This window comes from Vulpes vulpes, chromosome 12, assembly GCF_048418805.1.
Source record: "Vulpes vulpes isolate BD-2025 chromosome 12, VulVul3, whole genome shotgun sequence".
NCBI classification, from domain to species: Eukaryota; Metazoa; Chordata; class Mammalia; order Carnivora; family Canidae; genus Vulpes; species Vulpes vulpes.
In genome coordinates, this window is record NC_132791.1 from 62,136,799 (window position 1) to 62,152,020 (window position 15,222).

A 15,222-nucleotide genomic window follows, 5' to 3' on the forward strand; every position below is an offset into this window, starting at 1 on the left:
AACTGTGCTTTGGCTGGTGTGTTTTCCAAGGGCTGACCTTAGCCTACTCAGGTGGTGTCAGCTCCTTGATTCTTTGTATCACTAGAGACCTACCTGATGGCTTCTCTTCTATTCCCATTTCTTCAGACATATCATGATAATCTCCTAGAAATGCTTTCTGCCATCCACGTAGGCAACAGGAACCAGTTTGATAATCTCGTCAAGAACAGAACTGGCTCCATCTAGACCAAGAGGGTTTTGCATAACACCACGCTGACCAGATGCTATTTTACGTTGAGGATTCACAAATTGTCCACTTCATTTTTGTAATAAATATACTGGTGACAGTTGCCAGATTACCTGTCTGTAATTCCCTAAATATACATTTTTCTTTTGAAAGACTGAGAAACTGGCCCATGTCTAGTTTGTTTATTTCTTTTCTCTCAGCTTTTTGTGATTTCCTAGAATGTGAAGGACAGAGTTTGGGGATGATGTGCATATGTACTTTCTATGCTTGCTAAGTAATCAGGCCGTGCATGTGCACACAGAGAGATGCCATCGCTCATCTGATGTGCCTCAAATTCCCTGCTTGGGAAGTCTCCTCTGCATTGTTTGTTTGCTTAAGTATCATTTTGCCTCTGCAGAGATGGTACCCAGAGCAGGAATGCTGGCTGGCAGGACTTGGGATGGAAGAAGAAAAGAAGATGGAAAGAAGACTAGGAATTTCCTGGACACTGGGCACAAGGGGAGATTCCCAAGGCTCCTGGCTCAAAATGAAGCCAAGTGAGGACAAGCCAGACTTGGTTTGCACGGAAAGCACGGGCCACTTACTCTTTCAGCTGCTTGGTTAGCTTCACCACCTGAGAGGCCAGCGACATGCAGGTCTCCACCACCACCAGGTACCGGGAGCACAGCGTGTGCCCATGACGCTCGGCGCTCTGGGAGGGCTTTTCCCCAGCATGGTTTTGCATGGTGACATTTGCTCCATATTCAACCAGTGTCTATTAGAAAATGCAGAGACATGTGATCATGACAAAACCTCCCCTGCAACATTATTTCCCCCCATGCAACATTTTTTACTGACTGTAAGAGAAAGGTGAATGGAGTTTTTTCTATTAACCCAACACCAGTTACCAGAGCCCATAGCAGGGTGGGGAAGGGGGTGAAGGGTATCATTCTGTACAAGAAGCCTCTGGTGAGCTTGCAGGGGTTGATATCAGACACCTCCCTTGGAGCCTACAAACTGGCAACAGAACCAGTCCTACCACTACCAATCCCACCCAGCCTTGGGATCTGTGAGGGGCAGAGCCTGCTGCTGTCTTGAGGGGTCTGTCCCCTGAGGAGGCAGTGGCTGGGGTGAGCTGCTTTGTCCCTTTCAGTGGGAGGGTCCATAAAGTTGGGGATGCCTGTAAGGAGAGAGTGGAATTTTGTTTACCTGTTCCCATTTGCTTAGGGAGCATATGTGATCTGTTGCTGAGCCTACCCCATCAAAAATAAAAAGAACTGGAGAGATGACCAGCAGAGGCTGTGAAGCAGCTCACACTTCCTCCATGCAGCTGGCAAGGGTATGACCCATGGATTGAGCAGACATTGTGCACGGGGGCTTGGGGTAAGCTTGTTATCACCCCACTACAGGAGAGGTCTCCAGCAGCAAGAGCAGTGAGTTGACACAGGCAGAGGGAAGTGTATGGGATGAGGAGGATGTGAAGCTGGAGTCAGGTATCTGTGGGGAGGCTCCAGAGAGCCCTCTGAAGACCTCATCCAACATGCCCAGCAGAGGGTCAGCATCTGAAGGCTGCCAGGGAGGACATGAATGGCCCACCACAGTGCGCCAAAGAAGCAACGATGACTTTCGGGGAGCATGCCATGACCTCTGCCAGTTAAGCAAAGAGACAGTTAACTTTTCTCTCCTACCTCCTGGTCTCCAACACTGAGCCCAGCAGAGAGAGGGGAACAGGAGCTAATGTGATGTGTACAAAGTGAAGCATGCCTCCATCCTCGTACTGTCTCCCTTGAAGCCTGAGTCTTATTCAGGTTGGAGAGCAGAATACTTTGAATCAGAAGTAACACCAAGATTTATGGAATCTGGCCAAGGCATCAGTTAGGAAAGAAGAGAGACTTGATGGACCATGGTTGACATCATTAATTTAAAAAAAAATCAAAATTCTTTTCTAGTTCTACTGGTGACATGAGATGCCACAAAAAGCTGTTACATCAATATTAATCAGCTGCCACCATCTGACACCTCCTTTGACACCATCAAGATGAGACTGGACCTCTGGGTTTCTATTAGGAAAGGGTGGTATTGTTTTTAGAAGAGACAGTTAGGATTTTTAAATTCCTAGATTGCTTAAACTCGGAGATCACGAGGAGCATCATCTTCTGGTTTATGACCAGCACCATGAAAGGCCGATCTACCACGAAGCCACTGCCATGGACCTGACAGCGGTGGCACAGCCCACCCAGAGCATCCCTGTCAGCACTCAATGCTCCCACTCCCTTGACTCTGGCCTCTGCCAGTTCCCTCCCTGAGCTTCCTATACTCAGTTTCTGCCTCCCCTCAAAGGGGCTCACCCTCTGTTCTACCCTTGGTCTGTGTCTTTTTTTTTTTTTTAATCTCACACCCAGTGGATAGACCCGCTTCCAAGATTATCCAAGTTTCCACAGCCACGGCATCTAGTGCCAAAAATATCATTTGTGTGAAGTGGAAAGATGAATGGTCCACAAGCACAGACAGCCTCTCTTCACATAGAAAAGAAAAATAAGCAAAATCTTAAACAGAATTAGTGCTATCAGCTGGTTTTCTTTGGCTTTCAGCCACTTATTAGCAGATAAAAAAAAGTTCAAGACTATGACATAGTAGGGTGTTCTGTGAAACAGACAAAATTGAAGTTTTCAGTTATATTCAATTATTTTTCCACCACAAAAAGTCACGCCACCCCTATCATCTTCTGTAGATACTGGTAATCATTTAAAAACATTTCTTTCTTTCTCTGCTCTCCTTTCTCATCCCTGCTTCTACAGAGTGATGCCTTCAAGGAGAAGAGGCACATATTGCCGACATTAATGGAGAAACTTCCAGAGCCCTGGAATATTTCCCATCATCTTTCTTCTCCAAAGGGCAGATGCTCTAGATACCTCTTGCCTTTTGCTTTTATTACTCCCTTGCCTTTCCCAGTGACAGCATTTCCAGATCTTCCCCTGTCATTTCCAGGGTCCCCTCTACCTTTCCCAAGCAACTCATTCTCTGCCTGGGTTTCTCTTTTGGATACAGTCTACCCACATACGGCAGGAAGCCAAGAAGTTCCTGTTGAGTCAGCACACTGAGTTGCAATAAAAGAAGCCACATATAATAAGGCAAAGAAGGATGCTGCCTTCTTAGAGGTGCTACATACACACAGCTTATCTAGGACCATGTGAGCTCAGTGAGGTCAAGTGTCTTCTTTCATCATGGCCCTCAGCAGTATGTGTCAGTCAGGAAACGGCTTTCCTACATCTTGGGCAGGTGTGGGACACATCCAAAGATGCTGGGTCATTTTCCATGATAAGAATGATGAGATTGGTCTGAGGCTGGTAATTATGCATTATATGATTCATAAATTAAAATCCAGGCTGAATCTAAATAAATTTCGTTTCCGATGTAAAGCCTTTCCCTCCTTCACAAGGTCATTCCTTGCTCCTCCTCCTTCTCATTGGTCCCCTTCTCTCTGCTTTGTCACTGAGGGCCTTAACATTTTTTTTAAGTCAAGGGATCTATCTGGTTTTTACATTCACACAGAATGTAAAAGAAGCCCTTTGAGGACCCTCACAGAAGCCCAGTGAGGGTCCTCAGAAGGTTGAGGACCCTCACTGGGCTTTCAGCCACGTGTTACTATGATGGCGGCACTAGGTTTGGCTCAGCCTCGTACACCAAAACATTCGGCAGAGAGGTGCGGTTCTGACTTGTCTTCTTGTGGCAACTCCACATGCTCTAAGCAATCCTCCTGTATACTCTCTCAGGTGGCTGGGGGCACAGGGAGGAAACTCCCCACCTCTTCTGTGGCTCTGCTCCTCAATCTTACACTCTTACAAACACAGACCATGGTAACATATGTGAGGCAGGTAGGACTACAAGGATGAGGCCACCTGAGGCTGTTGGGTGGAGAGGCTGCCAAACTACCTAGCCTGCCTGAGGGCTGAGGGGAACCATAATGGTATATCTGAGGCCTCCCTGTAATCAGTTCTGGGGCTTTCTGAAGGCATTTGAGAAGCTCCACCCTGCCCCAGAGAAAGGGGGAACCACAGCCCTCCTTCTCCAGTCCCTTTTGACATCCTGCAACACTCAAGGAGAAACCTGTAGGACTCTTTATGCCAACATTTCTGTGGATTTCTGGATATACGAATATATCAACTTAATTCCTTATTATCTACTACAGCAGAAAAAGCTGACTTAATCTACACATTTCTTCCAGCAAACAAAATTTCCATTTTTTGTTTCATTACTTGATGAACTCATTTGTCTCCTCAAAGCAGCAGAGTCTGTGTACCTGTATGCACCCGAGGTAGCCATGCTGGGAGGCTACATGGACTGCGCTGTTGCCATCTTGGTCCACTTCATCCAATGAGATGCCCTGTTCTTGCATAAACTGAAGAAGCCAAAGAAGAATTTTTTCCTATAAACACAAAGACAGTTGCTATTAATGGAATATCATGAATATCATGTAGCAAGTCTGAAAAAAAGACAAAGGAAAACAAAACTCTAACACGAGAAGCTTTCATACACCTAGGTTTATCATATCAGCAGAACATACCCTTCATTCTGAACTGAAAATCCAAGCATCTCTCTGGCTCAAGTCCATGAAAGAGGAATGCTCAGAGAAGTTGAAGAGTGGAAAATTATGTCAAAAATGCTCTTGTCTTACTTACTCAAGAGATGCAAAATTGATTTACAGAAAGTTTTGAGTACTTCCTCCAAGTCACACAGCTAGACAGATCAAAAGTGGGGGCCAGGATCTGAGTCTTTCCCTGCTAAGGCAATGTTTTTGCTACTCTGTTATGCTGTCTTTCGGGTTCCAGAATATTACATTAGGAGAACCAGCTTCTCCTCTGAAGCTGATAATGTTTCAACCCCGCCTTCATGATCCCAGACCTCCTGCAATCAACAGACTGACAAGGAGAAACAAAAGCTTAAGTTGTTAAGCATAAGATAACCTCACTGAAAGAAAACCAGGACGCTCTTGATTTTTCTGACCAAATGTTAGTGAAATTTCAAAAGGAAAGGTTTCCCTTATTCCCTGTTAAGTGGAGAGCACTCAATGCTCTGAATATAACCTTTCAAGAGCAAGGACACAGTGCGCTCAGCGTGTTGTCAAAATCCGTTTGCATTTTACCCACTGAGTATTTTGTGGTATTTTCATGTTATGTTTGGCCTCAGGAGAAAGCAGGGGGATGGGATTTCACCGTTTTAAAATAGAAGAATTAAATATAATGTTAAAAAAATATAAGAGTGGTAAAAACAACAGCATGAAGTTTAGTGAGTGGAATTTGACATTTAAAAAAATGATCATGTGTTTGAAATAGCCTTGAACCTCTCCTTAGCCTTTGAAAGTTTTTTTTTCTATTTTTCTTTTTTTTCCCCTCTTTTTCCAGTTCCTTGCTCAGACTGGTCATGAACTTTTATACTTTTCTGTATTAAATTTGCCTTCACCTTCTGAACATGCCAACTAATCTGCTAAAGGAATGTTGGATAAAAATAGCCAACTCTAATGCTTCAGCCCTCGTTGGGGAGGTGCAGGGCACTGTTTACACTGAAGGCACTGGCAACATCAGGGACAGGACAAACATCTGCACCTTACTCCTCTTTTCAAGTGAGTGAGCAAGGAGTAAGACCCCTAAAAAACAAGAAGGGAAACATGTAATCAATACCTATAACCTACCAAGAAGGCACTCAGGAAAAGCAGATGGAGTGTCAGCTGCAAAAGCAGACAGACATTGTACAACATGAAACCCTCAACATCCGTGGAGAATGAGGTGGAGCAGAGCCTGGAGACCAGGGCTGGAAGCTACAATCTGGACAAGGGTATGCAGATATGCTTGTCCTTTTCTTCAGAGGCAAACTGAAGAAAGTTGGGCTGATACTTGGACCAGCATGGGTGATGTTTCATCTGTACAGGGCGGAACAACTTTACTTTTTCTAATTAGGAAGAGAAAAAACAGTATGACTTTGATTTGGAGTCAGATGATTCTATTGTGTGATCTTAACTCCTTAAAAGATCTGGGTGTCTGGACATACTGCGGGATGAGAAAACACAACCAACTGGTTTGAAGCCAATGGTGAAGATCTGGAAACATCAAGAGGGCAGGTTGCCATGACTCGACGGTAAAAAGGACAGTACTGCCACCTCAGTGGGTTGTTCTGAAGCGTGTGGTCACTTGGCTTGCTCTATGATATTAAGTCATGGAATCTTAAAATTGCAGAGTGGGAGAGACTTCAGGGAATTATCCAATTCAAACACCCTTGTTTGACAAATCCAAAAGCCAAAGAAGACAAGTATATATTCTCTGATGTTCTAGCAGCCCCTTTCTTCAGCAAGTCAAGTTCAGAGGATTGCAAGATCATTTGAAATATTCTATATATACCTTCTTGTCAGGCATATTTTCACATTTTTCAGATTCAATTAATATTAGAGTGGATAAGTCTGTTCCACCTCTACAGAAGATGCCCTTTGCCATCATTCACAGTGTTTTGACTTTTAATAATAGGGTTGTCAGAAGCAGAATACTGCATTTCAAAAGAGTAGGAATTTTTCCCTTGTATAAACATGGAGAAGAATCTAGAGACCTGGACTCTGCAGTGACTTGAAAATCTGGTCAAACAGGCCAAGGTTTGTATGAGGCAAGAGCTGCGTTGGCTCCCAATGGTCTTCCAAGTCAATTCGTATTGTTCAAGAACCTGCCTTCTTTTCTTCTGATGGCATGAAAAATTCTTCCTTAAAATTAGAGATCTTACCCAATTCAATATGCAAGATTTATATAAAGGAAGAACCATTATTCTATTGTTCAGAACAAGGAAGGTCTTTGCCCAGCACCCCAAATTCAGTTTTGTGTTCTGAAGTTGGCAATGTACTTTATTTTTTATTTTTTTAAAGACTTTATTTATTTATTCATGAGAGACACAGAGAGAGAGAAGAGGAGAGACACAGGCAGAGGGAGAAGCAGGCTCCATACAAGGAGCCTGACCTGGGACTCGATCCTGGGTCTCCAGGATCAGGCCCTGGGCCGAAGGCGGCGCTAAACCGCTGAGCCACCCAGGCTGCCCCGGCAATGTACTTTAGTAATAAGCGACATAATCCATCTGTTCACTGATAAATTTCATGGAAACAAAAACTCTTGAATTCTCGGGTTCTGGTAAAAGCACATTTAGCATCCGCTCTCAGAGAAATGTTGCTTTCTGCTCTGATTCTGGAGAACATGCCAGCAGAAATCGATGGTCTTATAATTCAAACAGTGGCTTATTGGAGAAATAGCCAATAAAGAGAATAAATACAACTATCTTCTCCAACTAAGAAGGGTCTTTATGAATGTATATGCGTATTAAATATATATTCAGTGAGTCTACCTTCTTTCTTAGACATTCAGTGCTCTCTTCCTGTGCGTGCATGCGCATGTGTGTGCGTGCATGTGTGCATGTGTGTGTCAGGGAGATGTTCAAAGAAGAATGTAATTTTTTTTTTTTTTAGTATTTTATTGATTTATTTTAGATAGTGAGAGAGAGAGAGCTGGGGGTGGGGGCGGCTGCAGAGGGAGATGGAGAAGACTCCCTGCTGAGCAGAGAACCTGATGTAGGGGTCCATCCCAGGACCCTGGGATCATGACCTGAGCAAAAGGCAGACTCTTGACTGACTGAGTCACTCAGGTGCTCCAAGAATGTAATTTCTGGTTTTAATTTTTCTCATAAGTACTGCTTTCAGAGATCATCCAATGCAGTCATACGGATGGAGAGGCTGTTCTGTGTTATTTCTGTTTTACAGAATGCCTCTCCAACTTAACATTCTACCCATTTACTCACACACTCATTGATACATTCAGTTTTCATCTCTTGACTAAAAACTTCCTTCATGTCCTGGTTTCCTCTTCTGGGGATTTTCTGCTCTTTCAGTGACCTGTTTATTGGTGTATTTTCTGTGTTCTTAACAGCAATGCAATTAGTTTAATGAGGCAATTAAAACATGTAATTTACAAGATTTTCTGGACAAAGTCCAATAAAAACTGTAATTGAAAAGGGTGACACAGGTTTATTACTAGCATCAATATAGTCTCTACAGTTTTCGTTATAACTAAGTCCTAAAGGAGGCAGCTTTTTCTGCAATCGTATATCATCAAATCTAATACGCTATCAATTCTAGGATTCAGTCTGGTTTTTGAGATGTTGAAGTATAAAAAAGTGACAAGCCATAATTTCATGATGTCATTTATGATAAGATAAATGGAGAATCCAGAGATAATAAAATGTGAGAAAAAAAGAATATATCCAAGGATTTCTTAAATAGGTTAAGGTCTAAATAATTCTTTTTGCCAAGTTTCCCTTATGCTTTACTTATGGTAAAATACATAAACTGAACAATATTGATATCAATAAAAATAGGAAATTGGAAGACATCCAATAATCCTAAGAACCAACATTTATGTCTGCTCTGTGCCAGCAATGGGCAGCGCTTCATGTGGCTTTTTTCTACTTAGTCTTCAGAGCTGCCTGGTGAAGTAGGTTCTTTTATCTCCATGTTAGAGATGAAGAAACTGACACCCAGAGAGATAGTTCCTTTTTTTAAAAAAAAATAAATGTCTTCAAGGCCACCAAACTACTAAGTGGTAGAGCTACGATTTAAACCCAGATACAGAGTCAGTGTTCTTCAGTTCTCTGCTTTCTCTCTACTGAGTATGAACATTCACAACCACTCACTGACCCATGACCCCTGATTCTGTAATGGACATGCTTATTTGGCACCCCCTTGGGTCACAGAAAGCACAGTTAACAGCCCATCATCCTGTGGGTTCACGGAGCTCTGTGTCACCGAGGCTGTTTCAGAGATCTGGCCTTGGAGAGCAGATAGATGCTCATGCTAATCAAAGACTTTTCTATTTTGCTTTCATCTGCAATTACAGCACTGTCCACATGGTTTCCTGATTTCCACCCCAGGATGGTGAAAGAAAGAAGTCAAGAGAATAGCTTGCCTTTTTGATTGCAGAGAAACAGTAACATGTAGCCTGTTGAAGAATCCCTCTTGCCAGCATGCCTAACACTGTTTGTGACCATTCATAGGAACTGAGCCTTTTCTTTTTCCAAAAAGTACCTGCCCACCCACCCATGTTAGGGCCAACATTTAAAATGGGGAACACACGCAGCGCAGGCAAAGGTGCCCTTGGTATATGCCGAATGCTATGATGGACCTTGTTTCTGTAGCAGGATCTCCTTACCAAAAGTCATAGGAAAGACTCAGGACTGAAACAATCACAAGGTTTGATGCTTGAAGGTAACACAGAGTCCACTGAGCCAATAATGTCCAGGGCAGAATGGGCTGGAATCCCCATGCAGTGAAGGGCAACAGCTTTGCTGGGGGCAGGCATGAGCATGCTGGAACCTCCGTGGTGAAAGAACCCAGCCCCAGTTGCACAGCTGGTGGCTCTGTCTTGAGACCATTCTGGCTCACTTGTTTCGCCAGCAACATCTCTCTCCTGGGACAGCAAAGCAGGCTGACTGGAGGCCATTCCTGCTTTATCCTTGAGTTTCCTCCACAGCTTTTGCCTTGGCGCTCCCCATGGCTGCCTCTGCTCCGGACAATCAGGCCATGAAATAATTGCATCCTCTGAGATTTCATGTGTCAGGATGAGGAAAATCGATTAAATCACCCAAAGATCTATCACTCCAGGAGACCACTAAAAACTGCTGGCTGCCCTGTGGTACTGGAGTTTTTAAGGTCATTTTTACAAGAAAAAGGACACAAATTGGGAGTTAGAGAGAGCCCGGTCTTTCAGAATCTATATGAGGGGCAGAGGGCAATGAAAATAAATCAGGAGAGGAATTTTGCTCTGCACTATCCTTTCCAGAGGTATTTACTCAAGAAACAAGACCAGAACACGCTCAAGTGCCTGCCTGATATCGAAAAACTTGCATGTGCTGAATCCATTAGAAAACTTTTTGGTAATAGTCTTCCTTGTGAAAATATTAGCCTTGTCCTGGTTCCAAGTTCAGCATCTCCGCAGGTTATCTGTTACATAAGTGCCTGTGGGAGGACACAGAATGGCTGGACAGAAGAGAATTCACAGCTCTAAAGGGCTTCTAGGCTTTCCACATGGATAGGAATGCTCTCCTAAGGGCACTGGTGGGCTGGCCTTGCTCCACACTGGACTCAAGGTCATTAACAATGCTTATCAGCTTGAAATAACCACCTGGATGCTGACACAAGCATGAGGCAAATGTCTGACATGGCTCTTCAATTAGGTCACCCATTTCTGTATTTTCCTCGAGTCTGGTCAAGTAAAAGGGCACCTGCTCTTGGTTCTGTCCCAGTAGGTTCACAATTGTGAGAAACCCACTGCGAGAGCTGAACGGAGAAAGTGGCATGCATTAAGCAGCATTTCCCAAGACAAAGAATGCCGGGAGCCCAATTATTTACTTAGAGTCTCAGCACAGTGATGCAATCCTTTCCTCCTTTTCTTTGGCAAGCCCTATCAAAAGTGCAGGTAGTCTTTCCACTGGTATCTGAAATTCCTTGTGAGGCTTTAGAAGAGCAAAATGAAATCAGAGATATGAAACATTTATGCAGGCAGTCTGGGAATAAATAACATTCCATTTTAGACCAAAAATGATTTATGAAGATCCTCAGTGATGACATTCTTCTGGTCACTTGAAAATTCTATTCTCCCCTTTGCCAGTATAAACAACAAAAAAGGGCATCCTTAGCAAATGCTCATTAACTATCATGGTTGTTGGTAGAATTCCGTGGCTGGGGCTTGCAAGGACACTACACAGAGAGAATGGAGTGATTATTTCAAAGATAGTGGCTTTTAAAAAAAAATTTTTTTTTTCCCAGATCAGCCTAACTTTGACAGATTTTAAATGTTCCTCCTGCTTCTTTCTTCATCTCATAAATTTAGTGCCAGGTACTCCCTTCTTTGATGAGCTGTGTATCACAGTGTGTTGTTAGCTAACATTGTGAAAAAGTCTTCCTCAGCTAATCAATGCTGCTGTAAACAGGCTAAACAAATTATCTACGTCAGCGAGACAAAACAGGATCTGGTTTTCTAGTCACAGGGTCTCAGCTGAGATGCAATCTCTGCTTCCTAGGCATGTGCAAGTTACTTAAATTTCTTTCTTCACTCTCATCTACAGAATGGCTAAGAACAATAGAATCCAACAGCACTGTTTTAAGGAACAAGTCAGATAATGTATGCAAAACCCGATGGCCTGGTGCCTGGCACATACTGGAAACATTATATATTAATATGTATGTATATAACTGAAGTCACCATGGCACCAAATAGCTAGCACCTAAACATGGACTCCCACTAGAGAAAGACTGCAGTGATATTCTCCAAGGGTATTTTTTGAACTTGAGATTGTCATGCTCGAAAAAGCATAATCTCTTGTTGACAATACCACAATTTACTGCCATTGGGAAAGTTTATGAAGCCAAAGGGGATATGGTTATATGCACGAGAAGCAATTTTCTTTGCCACAAACAAATATGATTAAATCTATTTTAATACAGTGCTGACTTTATTTATTTTTTTAAGACTGAGATTGGCATTTTGTGGTTCCAATTTAAAATACATATATAATTTATACTTACCCTTCTCAAAGGGAGTTACTGGTTATTTTTTTTACTCCGTACCCTGGACTGTGATCTGTGTACATCAATTACTCATACCAGGATTTCCTATTGTAGAAACTGGTTGTAACTGAGACGCATTTATAGTTACTGTGTTTGTTTATTTTTAATAGAGGGAGACTTCCTTAATTATTGACTTACTGAAGATTTCCCCTTTAATGTTGGGTACAAGAAAATTTATCATTTTCCCTTTTGACAAAAATTAAATTCACTTATTGTGGAAAACTTGGAAAATGCTGAAAAATACAAAAAAGAAGATAAAAGCCACTTCTAATTCTACCCTAAGTGATATCTACTATAAACATGTTGTGACAGTTTTTTCTGTAGTCTTATCACCTACTTCTCTTCTTCTCTCTCCAGAATTCAAAGCTGGTAACCAAATTTTATGAATGGTTTTGTATCACACATTTTAATATTATATAATGACCATGTTTTCTCATAAAATTTCATCATAGGTATGTGGCTTCATTATTTATCCAATACCTTAATTATGGAATATTTAGGTTATTTAAACATGTTTTTCATTAAAATATATTACAAGGAAATAATGGCTTATAAATCTGATCATTAAAAATTCTTCCTACCTGGCCAAAGCAACCTGCGTAATGAATAAGGCTTGGGAAATCCTTAGAACAGCTCAGCTCAGCGATGGCTTCGGTTTCACTCACCATCCAGCGGACACACTCCAACTGACCATTCTAGGTTGGAAAGAGGAAGAAAGAAAGAAATTCAAGGTAATGCATGTTTGAAAAACACCTCATAGATGGTAATTTTGCTAAGGGAAGAAATCGCATGAATTTTGGTTCTTGTATTTGGCTCCATTTATTTGCAGCATATCATCTGTTTTATCTCTGGTCTGTGCTTATGGTTCAAAATCAGTTGGGGGAATTTTATTAAAATGCATTTTCATAATTGTAATCAGGCAAATTGAGGCACAAATTGTATACTATAAAATATACTCTACCCTCTTTAAGTACAGAGTTTGAGGACTTTTGACAAATATATACTCTCTTGTGACTACTGCTCCAATCAAGATACAGAACATTTCATTCTCCCCTTCCCCCAAATTTCTAGGACTCCTCTGGTCTTAGGTCTTCACTTTTGCCCCAGTGATGGGATTTCTATCACAACAGAGTATGTAATCTTCTGGGTCTTACTTATGTCACTCAGTATTCATTCTTTTGAGATTCATCTAAGCTTCTGCTTGTATGAAAGGTTTGTTCTTTCTTGTTGCTGACAAGTATTCTATTGTATGAATATATCAGTATTTCTTTATTCATTAGCTCTTAGAATAGTCTTTTATAAACCCTGAGAATCTGAAATGGTAGGATTCCAAAATAAAGAAAGAGCAAATAACATTACACTGGCTCAACTGCTACTTTCACCGAAGCCTTCAGTGACTCTGTCCCCACACTGGCTCTTTCCTCCTATGCTGAGATCCCATACTGTACAAACCAGGAAAGCACCTGTGACATGTATAAATAACTTAGTCATTAGGACCCAGACTTGAATGGATTTAAATCCTTAATACACTACTTAGTTACAAGACCTTGACTAAGTTGCTTCCTTAATACACTACTTAGTTACAAGACCTTGACTAAGTTGCTTCCTCTCTGATAGTCTTCTCATCTGTAAAATGGCAGGGATAGTAGTAACTACCTCATAAAGTTACTGAGAGCAGCAGATAAGACAAAGCATGTGAACTTAATCAGCATACAACACTTGTTACCTTTTACTGGTAGTGCACTCTCTTACATCCTTTGTTACACAAATGAGACATTCAGCTGCCTTCGTGGTTTACAAAGTGTGGGGCCTTAGCCCATGAGAAAAGAGCTACCATGCCATGGAGTCTGGGAAGTCTATTCTAGACATGAGATGTAAGAGGTAATCTGCTCATTTTTTAAATCTACGCTTATTTGGATAGTGGGATTTCAAGTAGTCAGCTCTCAACTGTTCACAAGCTGAAACTATTCTTCCATTGGGGGAATCCACCAGGATCAGGTGGGTGCTCAATAGCTTCCAGGTACCACACTGGATTTGTCTCTTCCTTCCTCTGCCCTATTTGTTGTCAGGGGAGGTTGGTCTGTATGGGCTGCCTCCCTTGCCCCCTGGGTTTGACTGATGGAGAATGTTGGGCAGGACACCAAGAAAGGAGAATGAGTTTAAGGTCCCCTCTTTTTCTGGCTTTCCCAACTCCCACAGGGGTGCCGTTGGCTTCTGTGTCCCTCTACCAGTCAAAGGTAAAAAATCAGCCAGTGCTTCCATTCAGCCCTCTCTATTGCTCGTGACCCTCCCTGGCCCCTCAGGCTCTCAGGTGGTAATAGTGCTCTGCTCTGATCTCCAGGATACTGCACTTTTCTTCTTGAGCTCCTTACACCTCACCCATCATCCTTTGGTATTTGAATCCTTCATTAAAGATGTTCTTCAAATTGCATAATTTGAGCATGCCAACTGTTTCCTACCAGGATTAAAATAAAACTGTGATACAATGTGTTTCATTCTCTCTGAATAAAGAAAGGAATGGGAACTGGACTGAGCAACTACTAGGGAAGACAGTTCTTATCGACTGGCATTTACACAGAACACAGAAATATAAGGTGATATTCCTGATTTTAATGACTTGAGTCCTCTTTTTTTTTTCTCGGTCAATCTAACTAAAAGTTTACTGATCTTTAAAAATCTATTCATAGAACCAGATTTGGTTTTGCTGACTTTCTCTATTTCTTTTTTCTGCTTTCCACTGCATTTATTTCTCCTTGAATTTTTAAATTTATTTCCCTCTGCTTGTTTTGAATGTAGTTTGCTTTTCTTTTTCAAATTTAAGGTAGAAGGTTAAGCTATTAACTTTAGATCTTTCTTATTTCTTTTTTTTAATACTGGCATTTATAGCTATAAATTTCCCTCTTAGCATTGCTTTAGTTGCATCTTAAGTGATAATATACTGCAATTTTTTCAGTTTCCCTTGTAATTTCTTCTTTGATAAATGATTCATCATTTATCTCCAAATATTTTTCAGTTTCCCTTGTAATTTCTTCTTTGATAAATGATTATTTTGGAGTGTGTTAGTTCCAGATACTTGTATCTCTAATTTCCTTCTGTTACTGATTTCTAATTGCATTTCATTATAGTTAAAGGACATACTTTGTATGATTCCATTCCTTTCATCTTCATCGAACCTGTTCTGTGGCCCAACATATGGCCTCTTCTGGAGAATGTTCCATCTGTATTTGGGGAGAATGTGTATTCTGCTGTTGTTGGATATAGAATGTTCTGTTAGATGTTGGTTAGGTCTAGTTATTCAAGAAGGGAATGTCTGAATAAGTATATTAAATAATAAAATGCTGCTGTAAAGGCAGAAGGAAATATATCACTACCA

General features: G+C 41.6%; 1 protein-coding gene across 23 annotated transcripts in view; it reads right to left on the reverse strand.

The window, feature by feature from the left end:
* SNCAIP (synuclein alpha interacting protein) overlaps nt 1–15,222 on the reverse strand; it is a 149,016-nt gene that overhangs the window by 18,585 nt on the left and 115,209 nt on the right. For all 23 annotated transcript variants that reach the window (XM_025986439.2, XM_025986436.2, XM_072728743.1 and 20 more), the window contains 3 exons: nt 12,431–12,544; nt 4,506–4,631; nt 811–980 (listed from right to left, as the gene is read on the reverse strand). In XM_025986439.2, coding sequence (XP_025842224.1) covers nt 811–980; nt 4,506–4,631; nt 12,431–12,544 — 410 coding nt within the window. The remainder of the gene's footprint in view (nt 1–810; nt 981–4,505; nt 4,632–12,430; nt 12,545–15,222) is intronic.